We start from the raw sequence: 18,893 nt of genomic DNA on the forward strand, positions 1-18,893 counted from the left end.
CTATATGAAAATCAATAAAAGTATTTAAAAAAAAAAAAGGTGTTTCTCACTTTGGTAACTCTATGCATAAGGGCTCCTGGCTGCTAACCAAAGGTCCATGGTTCAAACCTACCAAGTAACTCCATAGAAGAAAGTTCTGCTGACCTGCTTTCAAACAGGAAACTTTGGGACAGTCCTACTCTATCACATGTGTGGCTTTTGGTCAGGTATATAACAACAGCAACACTATGCCTGACATCTGTTCCTTCTTCTTGGAATATCTTTCCGCCCCCCCCCCCTCCCCGCCCAGACTCTCAGCTCAGAATGTTCTTTGTGAATACCTCTCTTTTAAGTTTCTCAAACATGCGAGGCATTTCTCCAGCATGGATAGACCTGGCACACCACACTACTACAACTGAATGATGAGCCGCCTCCGGCTGATTCTGAGCTCCAGGAGGACAGGGACCATGATAAAGTCATCTCTGACCCAGCCCAGAGGGCGCATGGGACACATGCTCTCGGAATGACCGTGAATAATGGCCTAGCCCGAGGGAGCAGATTCACGACAGTGTGTCCTCCTCCTCTGCTGACACCCGGGAGGGGAGGCTGGCTTACCATTGTGAGGTAAAGTCAACAAACTCTGCGGAGAACTTGTCTGCTGGCAGTTGTGGTGACGGCTCTTCTACCACCTGTTTGAGCTGCTGGAAGGGAGTTCCCCACGAGTCGTAGGGAAATCGGAGGATGGCCAGCTCGATCTAGGAGGAAGAGGAAGAGAAGTTGACAAGAGCTTCAACAGGGCAGCATCAGCAAGGTGGGTATGTTTTGTCCCAAGAAACCCAGAAACAAGTACAAGGTGACATTTACCTAAGACTAGGAGGAGTAGAAATGAACTAACACGTCCTCAAGCAATTGTCCCCCCAATTCATAGTGTGATTGTTGTTGTTGTTGTTGTTGTTGTTGTCGTTGTTGATTGTCCTTGAGTCGAGCACAACTCATAGCAACTCTATGAACAAAAGACCTAATGCCCTTCTATAACTATCATCATTTCTCCAAGTTCACAGAATTTCCTGAGGCATGTGGGGCAGGAAGTGGATGCTACTCCTGCTTCCAAACCTGTTTTACAACTGGGAGCTCCACCAAACACTGTCCACAGTGGGAACCCATTCTGGTCTTTGATACCCCAATGGTACAAGGTTCAGCATCACAGCAAACCTAGGTTACTTCATACAGCACATTGACAAAGAGTGATGTGCAAAGTGGAAGAATGTTCCTCCAGATATAACAGCGCTAGTTTCATTTAGCAGTGGTTAAGTGTCATTAAGTCGAATAAAACTCAGAGTAAGCTTTCCACAAAAGACCTGAACTCTGTTCTATAACTAACATCATTTTATTACAGACCTCTGTTCTAGAACTAACTTTATTTCTGTACATTTAGAGAGTTTGTAGAGTTTAGAAAGTTTGTAGAGTTTAGAAAGTTTGTAGAGTTTCCAGAGACATCTGCCACTCCTGCCCCAGCCTGCAGTCCCATCCCCACCCCCTGTGGGGTTTTAAAGCCACGCCTTTGAGCAGACCTCCACGCTAAGCAAAGGCTCAAGGACACCCACTCTGGCGGGGGGGCGGGGTGAAGAGCAGTAATACACATCTAACATGACCCCGAAAACTTCCCTTATGTGACCAACAGGACTGCTATCAGGGTGCCAGCTAGCAGCCAAACAAACTCCCAGAGTGGAGGCTCCAGGCCCCAGCCTGCCCAATTCATACTAAGATTTAAAAAAAAATTATCATAATCAAGACAGTTATTTAAGTCTATGTAATACTAAAACCTGAAACTGAATCTCATGGAGGTGCTTAATTAAAATTGTGAGCCACCAGGATTAAATGTGTTGGAAAAATCTAGGTTTATAAATGTTTGCTTTGAAGAGTCATCCTCGCCCTTAGACCTTTACAGAGCTGTGTAGGTCCCTTGCCAGAATGAGGGGGGGGGGGGGGAAGAAGCAGCCCTACAACTGAGCGACAGGTCTTTTTTTGGACTTGAGTAAAGGCCACTGTGCCGTTTACAGGATCATGTGTTTTCTGGGCAGAGGACGTGAATAACTCGCAGGACTCCGTCAGCTGCTGTCCCTGGGAAGGAGCCAGGGCTAATTCCAGACCTTAGTGAGACTCTGAAAATGTACAATCACCCGGGCTGCTGACTGAGAGATTGGATGTTCAAGTCCACCCAGCAGCACCTTGGAAGAAAGACCTGGCAACATGCTGCCCAAAAGACCAGCCATTTAAAACATGACAGAGGACAATTCTACTCAGATGCATGCCAGAGATCGCTAGGAGTCGCTGGCAACTCGATGGTCACAATTTTTTCTTTGGTTTGGGTTTTGTTGTGTTTTTTTTTTAAGTTGTTGATAAGTCGCTGATTGTATCGTTTTAGAGCTGTGATGCAGGATTTTTATGCTCTCTGTTAGCTCATCTTTAGGATAAACCTTATCCCAACAATCAAGAATTCTATCACAATAATATATGGAGAAATAAGTCTACGTCCTGGATAGAGTATTAGGCCTCTCACGTATCAGCACTCTTTGGACATCTTAAGCTTCTTCCCTGACTCGTATGAGATAATTAATTATTTTTCCCCCATCATAGTATAATTTATTAAACTAAAATTTTTATTTAAATCATTTTCAAGAGTACAGTTCAGTGGCATCCATTATAGTCACTATATTGTAACTATAAACATTACTACTGTTTCCAAAACCTCATCATGCCAAAAAGAAACTCTGTACCCATTCTTCTTTGAGGAGGAGTAAAAAATGACCCAGTTTCCCACTGCCTCACCCCCGGTCACCACTATTCTACTTCCCATCTCTCTGCATGTGCCTAGTCCAGACCTCATGACAATGAGTTCAGTTGGAAGATATTTCATGTAAGTGGGATCACACAGTATTTGCTTTCTTCCTATCTGGCTTACTTTCCTGAGGATGAGCCTTCAGGTCCATGCATGTTGTGGTATGTATCCGAGCAGGAGCTAGTTATAAGTTACAAGGCAACTAATAGTCACTTTGAGCTCTGATGGCCAAGTGGTAAGGAACTGGACTGCCAACCTGGAGGCACACAGTTCGAATCCACCGGCTGCTCTATGGAAGAAAGATAGTCAATCTCCTCTTGAGCAATTTACTGCTTCTGAAAACTCAGGGGAAGGTCAGCCATGGGTCAGCTTCAGCTTGATATTACATAACAACAACAGCAATAATAATTTTAGAATAAAAGCTAACATGCTAGTTATAGGGCAAAGCCGAGTATCTTGGCCGCAGGTGACTTAGTGGTAAGGAATTGTGCTGCCAATCCAAAGGTCTACAGTTCAAATCCACCAGCTGTTCCACAAGAGAAAGACAGTAAATATCGTGCAATTGACTGTCTCTAAAAACTCGCTGAAGGGTCAACCAGGAGTCATTTCTGAGTCAATGGTACTCAACAATAAGAAGAATCTGGAGGTACCATTTTAAAAGATTTATTTTAACATGCAGGGGAGCAACAAGGCTTTCTGCTTGGAATTGAGTACTCAAAGCTAAAAAGTATGTCCGTGTATTTATGAAAGATTTATTTATATAACATTATATTTATATATACTTAGAGTTCTAAGTGGCCTAGTAAAGAATTGCATTGCCAATCTAAAGACATATGGTTCAAACACACCACCTGCTCTATGGGAGAAAGAGAGGCAATCTCGTCCCATGAAATTTATTGTGTCTGAAAATCCACAGGAGGGTCAACTATGAGTCAGTTTCAATTCAGGGACATGTAACAATAACAACAATGTGTGTGTGTGTGTGTCTCTAGAGAGAGAGAGAGACAGAGACAGAGACACAGAGAGAGAGAGAGAGAGTTGTTGTTGTTGATTACCACTGAGTCAAGCACGACTCATAGTGACCCTATGAACAAAAGACCTGAAGTCTTTCTATAAAAATCATTTCTCAAAGTTCATAGTTTGCAGAGGCATGTTGTTTAGGAAATAGATGCCACTCCCTCCTGCTTCCAAACCCGTCTTAAATTCTTTCCATGATGCGTGTGTGTGTGTGTGTGTGTGTGTGTGTGTGTGTGTAATGTATATGTTACTGTACACATTTACAAGCAGGAATGGCATCCACTTCCAAACTAGCTTGCCTCCGGAAAACCCTATGAACTTGGAGAAATGATGAAATTATCCAAGTGTTCAGGTCTTTCGTTCATAGGGTCACTTGTTATGAGTCATCTACGACTCAACAGCACTTAACAACAAGAACAACACTATATACGCAAAAGAAAATAGTAAGACAGCTCACATAAGTAGGTCTATTTACTAAAGGATGTGTAGTTGATTTAAATTTAACTCACTGCCACTGAGCCAGGAACAAGCCACAGCTCCCCTCCAGTGGGTTTCTAGAGGCTGTTAAGTCACTCAAGTTCAGACTGCCCATTCCTCTCAAACACAGCAGCTGGTGGAGTCAAACCACCAGAGGCACCACCTTGGGTTAACAGCGCAACTTCCTACAGACTGCACTACCAGAGAGAGAAACTGCAATTGTCCAAGTCTAGGTCAGTCTTTATAGTACACAGTCTACATGAAAACCTGCCATCTCGTGCAGGATGGAGAGTGTTAGTCTCTTGGTCCCAGAGCCAGCCCCCGCCCCGCACCATGCCCAGAACACTGGAGCCCAGGAAGGTTAGCATACAGTACCATGGTGATACCCAGACTCCAAATGTCAGATTTCACACTGTATCCCTTCTGGTTGAGCTCTGGGTTTATCCTCTCAGGCTGGAAAGAAGACAGAAAAAGACAAGTGAGTTGACATTCTTGTTATGTGCCACTGAGTTGCTTGCGACTCATAGCAACCCTCTGTACCATAGCCCTAAACCTTGCTCTATCCTGTGCCAATTGCACTGTCTCTGACACACCCACCCTGATTACCCCAGTCACTGAATCAATCCACCTCATAGAGGGTCTTCCCCTCCTGTGCTGTTCTTCCACCCTCCCAAGCATGATGTCCTTCTCCAGGAACCAGTCCCTCTTTACAACATGTCCAAAGTATGTCAGACGAAGCCCCAGAATCCTTGCCTCCAAGGAGCCACCCGGTTTAACCCTCTCCAGGATGAATCTGTTTGTTTTCCCAGCAGTCCATAGTACACTCAATACTCTTCTCCAGCACCACAGCTCGAAGGCATCAATTCTCCTTCTATCTTCCCTAGTCATTGTCTAGCTCTCTGACGCATAGCATATGATTGCAAAGACCATGGCCTGTATCAAATGCTCCTTGGTTTCCAGAATAACACCATTGCTCTTCAGTACTTTGGAGAGGTCCCTAACAGCAGACTGTCCCATCGCAATATGTCTTTTAATTTCCTGTCTGCTGGTGTCAAGAGTGTCGACTGTGGAGCCAGCCAAACAAACTAAAGCGGTCTTTTGAGTCTTTGACATTCTTAGCTGGATAAATTCTCCAGGGTGAGTGAGGGTGGGTAAACCAGCTGCCTTGAGAGCTGTTAGAAGTGGTCCGTATGCCTGCTTAGACGAGCAGACTCACTACCACAAACATCAACGTCTCCACGCTATTCTCCGTACTTTCTCTGTGCTTGTCTGCTGGGCAAGAGTGATGGCTCAGAATTCCTGAGCAAATCACAAATTTCATGTCACTTAAGCTAAGGTCCAAGCCCTATAACTCCTCTCCAGCCTAGAATGATTCTTATTAAAAATGCAACAGTCCAGAACGCAGCAAAGCAAACCACCAAATGGTACTGAATCCCTGGTCAATAGTAAAGACTTAAACTTTGTTGGAACCTGAAAGAAAGTTTTTCAATTCTAGAAATAAGCCTGTGTTCAAGAATGCATTCTCAATCTCTTTAGTTAAGGAGACCCCAGTTCTCAAGGACCAGCCTTGAACCTTCTCAGCCGGGAGAGGCTGCCGGGGCAAAATGAACGAACAGACTCGTTTGGGTAATTTATCCTCTCCTCACTCTTCTCCGCTCAGCCAGCAAGGTAACTCTGTCATTCACAGGGGATGTAATGCAGGTCATCTCACTTGCTCTCTTTCTACTCCACATGATATGATACAGCTATTACTTGATTGAAAAATAAGTTTCAAAGGAGATCCCATTAACTAAGGATTGCAGGTAGAAAATACAGTAGAACCTGCAGAAGCCAGAGTCTGTGTAAGCAGAAACCTGCTGGAGATGAAAAACGTAAATATTTTCAGCTAACAAGAGGCACAGCAAAGAGGCGAGATGGCCCCTCAGGAAAGGCAGAAAACCTGGGAAACCTGGAACACACCCCACTTCCCAGGAGTTCCGATTCTCACAGGTTTCACTGTACTTAAGATTCTTAAGATGCTGCTATTTCCTGGGTTCTAGACAAGGTGAGGGGGAAACACATTTTCCTTTTCCCTCTGAGGCCTTGCACTTTCTGCTTCCTGGCCTGGTGTGGGGACCAGGGCCATCTCGGGTGCCAGGACCAGTGCCGTCTCGGGTGCCCGCCCCTGCTTACAGCCATGTAAGGTTTGCATCCTGCGTCAATCGTCTTAGCAACAGAGTCCACAAGGTAGCCACTGATTCCAAAGTCGCACATCTTCACTTGGCCCAGGGCATTGATCAGCACATTGGAAGGCTTGACGTCTGAAAGCAAGAACAGTCAGGCACCAGTCACCTCTTTTGAAGATCCACGTCTCTACCACCAGAGGGCCAGAAACCTCCACTTGTCCTACACCTTTCTGAGCCAAAGAGCCCAAACCCCGAGCAGCTGCCATCCTGAATTAAGGTGACCGGCCAATTGCTTAGAACTTGACTTTTCTCTGTCACGTTTTCCTTATTGTAGGATTGTGACTCTATTAAAGGAAAGTGCTCTTCTCTATCCTTGCTAGATCTTGTACACCGTCTTCATGTGTGTTTTGAATATTTTAAAATTATTACAGAATCAAAATTTTATAGTATATGCGTAGAACAGGGGAAGAAAAAATAGATTATAAAATAGAAAAGCAGATAGTGACTTAAAGGAGGAAACAACCCTGATCAAAGCAACCAGTTTCGAATGGAATCTCTGAAAAGGATGCCTCAGAGGTCACACGGTATATGACCTGTCATACCCAGAGACCGTGCAGAAGACGTGGGACCAGGAGTCCCTGACTTCTACGTGGCTTCCATGCCAACAATACTGACTTGTGTCCTAGTTCATAAGTGAGTAAAATACTTTTCTTTTTCATTATGATTGTCTTTTTGTAAAAAAAAAAAAAGTATTTTATTCATTTTAATGAATGTTTACAGATTTTGGATTTCCATTCATTCATAGTTGCATTTTGCTCCCTGCTCCCCCTGCCCCCCAATATTATTGTCTTTAATGATAATTAAGGTAATCTGGTAATGCGATATATTGCAGGTCAGATTGTGACCCAAAAGAACAGGGGTTCGAATCCACGGGCTGCCTCTCAGGAGAAGATGGGTAGTCTCTCGCCATTAGGATTGACAGCCTTGGAAACACAAGGAGATTTCCGTGAATTGGAATTGACTCTATGGAAGTGAGTTGGTTTGGTTAGTTTATTAGCAGACTATAAATCTGACCTTAATTTTTCTGTGAACATATGAGAGTGACAACATCAGCAAATGGCATGCTCTATCTCCATGTAGTACAAATGTCTAACAACATGCCAAAAAAAAACAGCCCTAAGATCAGATGGTCATTAGTGTGATTCATTGTAATGTGATTCTGTCTTACATTGGGGGCTATCTACATACATGGGAAAGTATTTATTTATTTATTGGAAAGTCAAAAGCAAATCCTTCGAATGAGAAGGATAAAAACCCACTTACTCACACCCTCCAAAAAAATGGGAGCCGTAATTCCCACTGGGCAATAGAATTAGAATCTCTGAGAAACAATTACTCCTTGGAAGCCAAGACAATATAGCTTCATCCTACATAGTTCAGACATGTTGCTGTAGAATCCATGCCCCATTCTATCCTCAGCTCTGCATGTGATTTACTAACTAACCCCAAAAGAAAAGTTTTACGCTCTCTTGTCTGACTCGAATCTGCTTCCATCTGAGGGAAGGAAAACAATGACAACAACGGCAAGGAAAGGAGAGGAATTTTCTAAAAGGAGCAGCCAGGCCAGCTCCCTTTGTGCTTACCTCGATGAATCACAGAGAGTTTACTATGTAGATGTTCTAATGCCTTAACGATCTGCAAGAGAAACACAAACAGTACACTCACTCCATCACTGAAATGAAAGGTGAGCAATATCCCGGTCAGTTAGCCACGGCTGAGTGTCACAAGGTGGGCTATTTCCCGAAAAAGTAGCCTTATGAAGGGAAATGTCCAAGAAGTTACACAAAGATGGATGAATGACTACATAGGTAGGTGAATGGATGGCTAACGCTCGCTCCATCTGCTGGAGAGATTACATCTTCTAGAAGAGAGAATGTCATTCTCACACATCTGGTATTTCATTTGGTCTCAAGCATTTGTTTCATATTAGTAAAAAGACACACAGTCATATGCCATTTCAACAATGTCCATACACACCACTCAGTGACACGGATTAAATTCTTGCAGCTGTACAACCCCCCTGCCATCTTTCTGAAAATTGTTCTACTACCTTTGCCTTAACTTTTACGAAGCTTCTTGTCTGAACCTTTGAAGCTGCTATTCTTAGTGTGATCTCAAAGAGAGAATTCTTTGAAAGAGTACAATATTCAAAGCAGACATAGTTTACTTCATAAAACAAACTATTCTTTTTATTTCAAAGACATCAGGAGAAGATGTCAAGAGTTTACCGTTTGAAGATTATCTCAAAGCAATAATTTCAAGGGTTCAGTTCATCTCAATGGCTCCTGAACTTCTGGAGAATTTTAAGTCCTATTATGCATGTTTCTACTGACCAGGATTCTAATTTATTTTTTTTTTCCTCTTCCACATTCCCAAACCTCAACAGTCTTTAAGAGAACTCTTTCCTTCCATTTCCCTTTTTTCTGCTCCTTTCAACGACTATCAGTTCTACTGAGAAAACAAACAAAACACAGAAGTTCTACCAATGAAAATGGGAAGACGTGTTGCAAAATACAGACACCAGGAATGGGCCACACTGAATGAACACATTGCATGGAACACAGTTAACTTCCCGAACCAAGCCCGTGGTAGACTCTTCCCCACTGTGGGGGAGAAAAGCACTCCGTTAACCACCCACTGATTCACGTACACATTCAACAGCGATGGATTAGATGGTAGCTGTGGTCAAGGGAGGGGTTCTTTACCCAAAGAATACAAAGACACAAGAGGCTGGGACTTCCCACAAGCTCCTGGGGGCAGGTCTTAGTGTACTCACAGAAACTGCTATTTTCCCTAAGATGTCCTCTGGGATCGTTTGGTTTTTGTCAATGACTTGCTTATAGAATTTATCCAGTGATGTATCCATGAGCTCCATGCAGATCCACACGTCACCCTGGAGACCAAGGGGTTGGAGGATCATCAGAGAGAATGGAAGAGGCAGAAAAAAAGCAAGCAAACAAAAGAACATTTAACATCTGTCAGGAGGAACATTGTTTCTTTATCTAAATTGTTTGTAAATGGTCCTGAAAACCCTTTCACTCACCTGCATCTTATCTGTCTGCCTCTATAGTGACTTGGAGATGAACATTGATCATTGATGATACTGCACGATGGTGCATGGAAGAGTGTGTACCTTTGTTAAGGGTATTTCCTGTGTCTCTTCTTTCTTTATGTATGTTGTTTCCCTTCACTCATCTTCATAAGTGTCTATAGCGTCTTTGTCAAGGGAGTGCTGTGGCCTCATCTGTAGAAAGTCACGCCCCAACCCAAAAGGCTTCGCCTTTCCAGCAGTTCGAATTCACCAGCTGCTGCTCAGGACTATTATGGGAAATCTCTTCCTGTACAATTTACAGCCTCGGAAACCCACTGAAAGATCAGCAATATGTTGATTCGAACACAACAGCAATGTGGTTTGGGGTTGTTCTTCTTATTAATAATAAGTATTATTCTTTTTAATAGTAGTAATAATAATAATAATAATTATTATTATAATCTATTTACTGATTTTTTCCACTCCCCTCTCTCCCTCCCACCCCCAATAACAATCTAAGAATATGTTGTTCTGTGTGTAAACCTTTTTTGTTGTTGCTGCTGTTATATGCTATCTAGTCACCTGCGACCCATAGTGACTGTATGTACAGCGGCTCTGAACCCTTCCCTGTCCCAAGCCAGTTGCACTAATTCTGACACACCAACCCCCACTGCCCCAGTTACTGTAGCAATCCATCTCATCCAGGGTCTTCCTCTCCTGTGCTGTCCCTCCACCCTTCCAAGCAGGAAAAATTTTTTACGCTTTTTAATAATAATGGTCATACGATTGCCCTTTCTGTGACCGACTTATTTCACTTAGCATAATGTCCTCTAGACTCACTCATACTATGTTATGTTTCCCAAACCCATCGTTAGTCTTTAGTGTTGTATAGTACTCCACTATACTCATGGATCATGGTTGGCTTGTCCATTCATCCATTGATGGATATGGTTGTTTCCATTTCTTTGCTACTGTAAATAATGTCTCAATGAACATGGGTGTGCGTATATCTGTTTATGTCACAGTTTTTATTTTTAACTATAATTTTCTTGCTTTGAGGTTTTTTTTTTTTTTTAGAAAATGCACAGCTTCATTTCAACACATCAAAGGAATTTATAAACAAGGGAAATTATCTCCAAAGAACAAGCCAGCAGATACTCAAATAGAACTCGCACATGATCATCCATTCCTCAATTAAAAGCAGGGTGTGAATGCCAACAGCCACAAGCTTTTCCTGTTCCTGCTGTCAGCCAGCTCCGTGCCTTACCTCTCATTCACACAGTACAAGCCACAGAGTCAATCAAGAGACTGGTCTTAAGAGTAAGTTGAAGAGCCATTGTCACATAAGGGTGAGATGGCAAAGAGGCGGGGCAAAGAAAGAAAACAGGCCCGTGGCGTGCCTAAGTAGGCTTCGTGAAGCTTCTGTGACCAAAAGGACCAGACTATTTCAGACTTGAAGGAGTCCATCCAAATCAATCTATACACAATTGATCAGTCTACAAGACAAGTGTGTCTTAGCATACTTAATGTGGTAGACATATTTGAAAATGCCAGATTTTTAAAAAGCTCAATTTTGTAGTAAGGCATGTCATCTTGGCCTAAGGCTGAACCCATTGTCATCAAGTCAGTTCAATTCACAGTGGCCCATCAGGAAAAGGAAGAAGGGCCCCATAGGGTTTCTAAAGCTGGGATCTTTGTGAAAACAGATCAGCAGGTCTTTCTCCGTGGAGCCACTGATGGGTTCAAACCACCAACATAATATTGGCTAGTATAATGCTTAACTGGTGTGCCACCAAAGCTCTTCAAATAAAACGTAAAACCTTCAAGTTCAGACATGTCAGCAGAGAAGAGGACCCTGAGTGTGAATGATGATTACGTGACCCAAGCAATTTCCACTCAAGTTACTGTTCTCCTCAGGCGGAAGGAGAGCATGACCTACCTCCCGGAAGAGCGCACCATAAAAGGTGACCGTAAAAGGACAGTCCACCGTCCTCATGGAAATATCCAGATCCATCAGTAGCCTTTTCTGCTCCTGGCTGTTTACTGTGGCTCGGATCCGCTGGATGAAAATGCATGGAAAAATTTACGGTTACTGCTTTGCGGATGAGTCAGTTCACAAGGCAGAGAGACCTTAAGGAAATTGTACAAGAATTCACGACCCACTGTCTAGCAACAGCCCTCCCAATCCTCTAAGTGATTCACTATCTGCATCCCCTGGAAATTGAGGAAGACCGTATCCACGTGATTTCCTGACTAATCCCCGGCAGGGAGCACACGAGGAATGTATTCTGGAGAGTGGGCAAACATTTCGCCTTTAGCAACGTCTTTCCCAAGTTACAAAAACGGTCTGGTTTTCTTCATTCTGTCTGTACAAAGAGCCACAAGGTTCAGGAGGCTACACTTTTTCTTTTTCATTTTTTTCCCCCTCTCATTTTCCACTGCTGATCAGGAATCCTGAGAAAGGAAAAACACAAAGCCCCTACAGGGAGACGTGTGACAGTTTCTGTGTGAGAGTGTGGGCACAGCAACAGGAGATAGGATCAGACAGATATGGGACCCCACTCATTTCCGCCCCAGTGCCCCTGAAAGAAAAGGACACGCCAGGCCAGCAAAGGCAGGATTAAAGAAGCAAAGTCCAGTGTCTTATGATTAAGTGGCAGAAATCACATAATGCCACCTGTTTTCGTTGTGTGTCATCCGGTCTATTCTGATTCACAGGAAATCTATATGACAGCACATCTGCTCTCTAGGGTCTGACACTGCAGCTGCGAGAATGGGCCCAAACATGACAACGAGTGCATGGACGGAGCAGGACCAGGATTGCGATAAGTCAGAAACCACTTGACAGCACCTAACAAAGAGAGTTTCCTAGGTTTTACTCTTTGTTGGGTTTTGTCTTGGTTTGTTTTATTCTGAAGCGTTAAAAGCTTCTTTTCAACTACTGTAATAGTAAGTCACGCAGAACTTCATGAAGCTTGACATTTGTAAAAGGGACAGCAAGGGACAGAGGGCAAGCAGCTGGGGTCTGGCCCCCAGGGAGGCCCTGAGACACTGTCTGATGGGTCCTCAGGTTTCTCTCTGAGAAAGACAGGGTCAAAGTCAGGTTCTTGGAGGTGGGACCCAGTCCCAGCATTAATATTCTTAGTTACTTCTGTTACTTCATCTTTCTGCACTTCAGTGACCCCATTGGTAAATGGTTAGAGTACCATCACCTTCTTCCAGAAGCTGCCAAGCAAGTGGGGCCAGGAGAGCTGAGACACACAGGTGCCCCATAGAGCAGGTGATTACTGATGATGATGAAGGTGAGACAATACTGGTGAGCAGGTCCCTCCATTCTCCAGTGAACTCAACACGACAGAACATCCTCATGCTAACTGAGCCAGGCTCCTGCTCTGTCTTGGTTTCCATCAGCCATTTAATCAACACCGCTTCCTGGTCCCTGATGTCTCATACAGAACAGAACAGAACTTGGCCAGTCCGGGGCCATCTTCACAACCCATGCTATGCTCATGTCCATGGTAGCAGCCACTTTGAATGTAGAGGGTTTTCCACCCCGTGCACGTCGTCTTCCAGCTCAAGACGATGTGCTGTTGGAAGCCACACGGTCCTCGTTCACTCATTTTCGGCAGAATTCCATGTCTTTCTTCTTAATTCTGCCTTTGTCTGGGAGCTCCATTGAGACTTGTCCATCGTTGGTGACCTTGTCAGCATTTTAAATACTGCTGGCATAGCTTCCAGCATCAAGCCACCATGTTAGGCTAGATGGGTGATGGGTTCCTTTCAATAGCATAAAAATCAGCTCTCTAATGCAGGATAAATCCAATTTCGGTTTTCTTAGGAACAGAAATGCAGATAGGTGTGTGTGAAGATACTTTGCTGTTGTTGTTAAGTGCCATTGAGTCAGACAACTCACAGCGACCCTATGAACAGAAGACCTGAGCACTGTTCAGAGAGTTTCCAGAGGCAACCCATTTCGGAAGTGGATGCCTCTCCTGCTTTCAAGCTTGTTTTAATTGGGGAGCTCCACCACACACTGTCTGCCATGGGATACTTTAAAAAAAAAAAAAGCATGATAATGAAGTAAATAAAACCCATGAACCCCAAGTATTACTTCTCTGAATTTCAAATGCAAGCCTCTTATCTGGCTAGCGCATGAACTACACAGCCTGTGTTCCTATCACGCCTAGGCTTTAAGGGAATCTTCCCAGGAAAGAATCCTGAAGGGTCACTGGGTAACTGCTCAGATGTTAAGTGATGCTACATATCAACGGTTCCAATGTCTCTGCAAAAGAAAACTCATTCAAAAACTCATTGTTCTCGAGTCCGAACCAACTCGGGGCTAATCCTCCATGAGGTTTCTGAAACCATAAATTGCACGGGAGGAGACGGCCCATCTTTCTGCTGCAGACTTGCTGGCGTGCAAACCCTCAGAGAAGGCTAGCCTTTGGGTTAGCTGTGCAACTTCCTGCGGACTAAAGCACCAGCACTCACTCTGTTCTCACAAAACTGCAGTGTAGGAAACCCTACAGGGCAGTTCCACTCTGTCACATGAGGTTGCTATGAACTGAAATCAACCTGGCAGCACAGAACAGTCTTTACAGGATTGGTTACTAGGTCTTCTCTTCATAGAGTCATTAAGTGGGTTGGAACATTTAACATTTCAAGTGGTAGCAGTGGACATTTAAGTAGGGAGCCATTTGCTCCTTAATCTCACCAGACCTCCACAGTCTTTCCTACTCAACAAAATCCCAGCAGGTTAAACCTCATTATCTAACAGGTAAGATTGGATCGTTCTACAAGGTATAAACCCTCTATCCACCTACGATCTACTGGTGTTGGAGTTGTTGTTATGTGCCATAGAGTTGCTTGCAAAACAATCGCGACCCTATGGACAACAGCCCTAAACCCAGATCTAGCCTGTGCCAACCTCATTGTCTCTAATACACCTACTCCCATTACCCCAATCACTGAATCGATCCATCTCATCGAGGGTCTTCCTCTCCTGCGCTGTCCCTCCACTCTCCCAAACATGATTGCCTCTCTAAAGACTGGTCCCTCCTTGCAACATGCCCGAAGTATGTCAAAAGAAGCCTCAGAATCCTTGCCTCCAAGGAGTAGATGAGTTTCACCCTCTCCAGGACAAACCTGTTTGTTCTCCTTGCAGTTCACGGCATATTCAATACTCTTCTCCAACACCACAGTTCAAAGGCATCAAATCTCTTCCTATCATCCCTAGTCATTGTTCAGGTTTCTGACACATAGCACGTGATTGCAAAGACTATGACCTGGAGCAGGCACACCTTAGTCTCCAGCCTGACATCATTGCTCTTCAGTACTCTGGTGAGGTCCCTGACAGCTGACTTTCCCAATGCAATTCATGTCTTGATTCACTGGCTGCTGCCACCAAAAGTATTGATTGTGGAGCCAAGCAAGCTAAAACTGTTAACAATCTTCATGTCTTCACCATCCATTATGATGCTGCCAATTGGCCCAGTGGTGAGAATCTTTGTTTTCTTGATGTTGAGCTTCAATCCATATTGAACACTACAGTCCTTGACCTTCAACAGGAAGTACTTCCGGTCCTCCTCAGTTTCAGCAAGCAAGGTTGTGTCATCTGCATAACACAGATTGTTGATGAATTTTTCTCCAATCTCGGATTATCTCTTCTGCATACAGATTGAAAAGTTATGGAGATAGAATACATCCCCGGTGGGTGCTAATTCACTGCAGCCCCTCTAATATCCACTCAAGAAGCAGGCCATGAACTTTGAACAGTTCAAAAACGATGTCAATCTAATGGTCTGCATCTTAATTCCCTATTCTCCTAATTGGAGACCAGAGTCTTCTCACTCAATTCTTGATCTGGGGGCCAATTCTTTTAAAACAACAAAACAGAAAGAAAAGAAGATAAGGTACAACAACCAAAGGTGGTATGTAAATTTGGGGGGCTGAGTCAAACTACCAAAAAAAAAAAAAGCAAACAAATGAATAAAGACTCCCACTGAGTCCATCCCCAGACATGTTTATGTGATCCAGCTATTTAATAAGATTAATAAAGTGTAATATTTCTGTTAAGTATAATAAGGCCATGGCAGTGGTGTGAATCATTAAAAGGAGGAAGGATGAGGCTTATCAACGAAAAGAAATGTAGATGCAATTTGTGCTGAGAATATTATTTCCCAGGTACTTGGGGAAATACTTTGTGCCTCACAAATACCATTTCTATCTTTTTTTACCCCACTGATAATTTTTTTCGCTTCCAAGAAAAGGGCAAATGATTTTCCCTTTTCTATGTAAATCACATTTTCTTTGATTTGCAGTTGAGAGGGACAAAGAGAGAGGCAGGCCCCAGGTAGAAACCCCGGCGCGGGTGAGTCAGGTCTACCTTCACTGCCATGATCTGCTCACTGGGTACATGGCGCATCTTCTCCACCACACCATATGCCCCACGCCCCAGTTCCACGATGGGCTCCAGATCATCGGCCTTCACCTCAAAGTTCTGCAAGAGAGAAAGGCAATGATGCAAAAGGAGACAAGTAAGTGTGCAGGGTGCCCGCGATGTTGACCTCTCTTGGGCTTTTCCTAACGTTCTACTGATTCTTTTTCTGGGTCACAAACTCTCTGGGAAACCAAAGCCACCGGCGAAAGCAAGAGGTTGCACCTAGAGATGCGGAAGCTGCTAAAGCAGGCCGTCTGCTTGTCACAGGCAAAGCAAGAGCTTCTCAGAATACCCGTTCCTGTAGGTTGTTGATGAATCAACTCCAGGGCATAGTAATCTTCAGTTCAAAACACTGAAGCGCTCCCCAACCCTGTGCTCTCTCACTGTCTCCACTCTGCTTAAACTCAGTGCTGCAGTCATTATCATCAACTCAGCTCATCCAGGGTCTTCCTCTCTTTCTCTGACTCTCTCCTTTTCCAAGCGTGATATCCTTTTCCAAGGACTGGCCCCTCTCCTAACTGCATGGCGAGAGTATGTGAGATGAAGTCTCACCATCCCTGCTTCTAAGGACCATCCCTGGCTACATTTCTTCCTGTATTTTTGTTTGTCCTTTCAGAAGTGCACGGCCTATTCCATATTCTTCACCAACTCACAATAGAAATGGATTCTTTCTCAGTCTTCATAATTCACTGTCATCTAAAGCAATTGAAAATAGCCAACACCAAGAGGCTTCTCAAGTGCTCCTATAGCCACACCCCCTTCATTAGGCTTGTATGGCACTGGCTAGCTGTTGGCAAATAGAACAGTGTTTGGGGTTTGAAAAATTTCCCCAAAGAGAGCTATTCACTCTCCTCAAAAGTCTACCCTTAGACCGAATTAGTCTGATTTCAATTCATCACCAAGTGCCTTGAGTGGATTCCAACTTGAAACAACCCCATGAGTAGAAATATGCTTTAAAGTTCCATTATGTTTTCCATGGCTGATTTTGGAAGAAGTACATGAACACATACCATGGTTCTTTAAATCCAAACATTCTGACCCACCACCGGACAAGCGTGTTACAGGAAGCACATTGTTTAATAGTGAATCAGACAGAACGCATGCAAGGTTGCCAAGGTATTAATTGACAGACTGGGTTTTACTCACCTTGTTCCCAATAGAAATACAAGCCTTAGAGTCTAAATCTCGAGGTGGCCTAAGAAAGAGAAGAGAGAAAGGAAAAAAATCAGTCAATTAGATCCTTCCCTGCCCATGTGATTAGGAAGTTGTTTCCTTGAAATTAGGCTTCAGGAGTGATTCTTTTTTCTCACAGAAGAATTACAGTGTAAAGAATAGGGCTTTGGGAATGAAACACATTTGCGTGTAAATTCTGCTGTCCCTTACCAGCAGTATGAACTCAGATAAACTAATCTTTGAGTTTCCACTTTTTCTTTACCATGGAGCTATCGACGACCTTGTGGAATATCAATGAATATGAAGTGAGATACTCCAAATAAAATCATTAGAAGAATGCTCCACATAAACGTCCAATAAATATGAGTCATACATTTTATATGGTTCGTGTAGAGTACACACACATATCCATCTACACACTGCTGTCAAGCGGGATATGACACACAGCAACCCTCCTCTGTGTTTCCTAGGTCCTAAATCTTTAAGGACAGGAGAAGACTGCCTATCTTTCTCCCAAGAAGCACCTGCTGGAATTGAACTGCTAACCTTTTGGGTAGTAGTGCAATATGCTACTCACTACGCCACCAAAGCCCGACATATCACTACATAAGGAAATATAAGAGATTCTAGAAATACAATAAGGCAGTCAATTCAAACTTTCTATTTCATCCAAAGATACCTTGTTGTTGTTGTTGTTGTTCTTGTGTACCATCAAGTCAGAACTGACCCACAGCTGACCCTCCAAAGGGTTTTCAGAGGCAATGGGAAGAGATTTCCCATCTTTCTCTCACTTAATATATTTCATTATTCTGGCTTTCTTCACAATTGTTTTATAAAGGAGCAATAATTGGCATTGTTGTTGTTGTGTACCATTGAGTCAGAACTGAGCCCTAGCTAACCCCCCAGCAAGGTTTTCAGAAGCAATAACTCACACAGGAAAAGATTACCCATCTTTCCTCCCACAGAAAGGCTGGTAGACGCTGCCTTAATTTTGGCATAAGGCTTTAGTAATGCACAAAGTTCGTAGAATAAGAGCATTCCAAACCTCATCTCTTCTTTTCCAGATAGAAGAAAGGTCCAAGGAGGTGACATGACTTGCCCAAGGTTGTATGACTAACCCGGTCTCCTGACTTGCAGGTCAGTTTACTATCTAATCTAGTCCAGTGGCATTTCTTCAGTACATACTTCTTTGGGGTCTTATTGGGGGTGAGAGGTTTTCTGATTCTATGTGTCCCTCAGAGAAAGTGTGTAGTCTCCTCATACGTGTTTATTTGTTCTATTCCAATGTTCTCCAGCATCGCATGGATCTACCTGGAGAAAGATACTCACTTTGGCTGTACATCTAACAAGCCAGTTACTGTGAAGGAATGCTGACTCACAATGACTCTACTTGTGTCAGGGTGGAACTCTGTTCCAAAGGATTTTCAGTGGCTGCATTTGAGAAATGGGAATGCCAGAATTTTCTTCCAAGGCACTTTCTGGGTGACTTAAACTACCAACTTTTAGTTAGCATCCAAACGCTTGACCATGCATTATCAGGGATTCTATCGATTTGCTTTAAAAATATAAAGGAACATGGAAGAAAGAAAGGAAGGGAGAGAGGGAGGAAAGGAAGGACTGAAGAAGGAGAGAGGTGAGGGCAGAGTGTGATGGAGGGAAAGACAGAAGGAGGTCTTTGTCCAACCTTAAAAGCCTGAGAAAGAAGAAGGAGAA

The 18,893-nt window shown here is 43.6% G+C and overlaps 1 protein-coding gene across 1 annotated transcript in view; it reads right to left on the reverse strand.

Annotated features, from left to right (window-relative positions):
- The window catches only part of MAP2K6 (mitogen-activated protein kinase kinase 6), a 169,342-nt gene that overhangs the window by 24,981 nt on the left and 125,468 nt on the right, over nucleotides 1–18,893 (reverse strand). The window contains exons 3-10 of the mRNA XM_006886251.1: nucleotides 17,154–17,202; nucleotides 15,954–16,067; nucleotides 11,508–11,627; nucleotides 9,314–9,430; nucleotides 8,121–8,172; nucleotides 6,485–6,612; nucleotides 4,688–4,765; nucleotides 595–734 (exon numbers count right to left, since the gene is read on the reverse strand). Of these exons, the coding sequence (XP_006886313.1) occupies nucleotides 595–734; nucleotides 4,688–4,765; nucleotides 6,485–6,612; nucleotides 8,121–8,172; nucleotides 9,314–9,430; nucleotides 11,508–11,627; nucleotides 15,954–16,067; nucleotides 17,154–17,202 (798 nt within the window). The remainder of the gene's footprint in view (nucleotides 1–594; nucleotides 735–4,687; nucleotides 4,766–6,484; nucleotides 6,613–8,120; nucleotides 8,173–9,313; nucleotides 9,431–11,507; nucleotides 11,628–15,953; nucleotides 16,068–17,153; nucleotides 17,203–18,893) is intronic.

Source organism: Elephantulus edwardii, unplaced genomic scaffold, assembly GCF_000299155.1.
Source record: "Elephantulus edwardii isolate Elephantulus edwardi_28Jun2011 unplaced genomic scaffold, EleEdw1.0 scaffold00048, whole genome shotgun sequence".
In the NCBI taxonomy this organism is placed as follows: domain Eukaryota; kingdom Metazoa; phylum Chordata; class Mammalia; order Macroscelidea; family Macroscelididae; genus Elephantulus; species Elephantulus edwardii.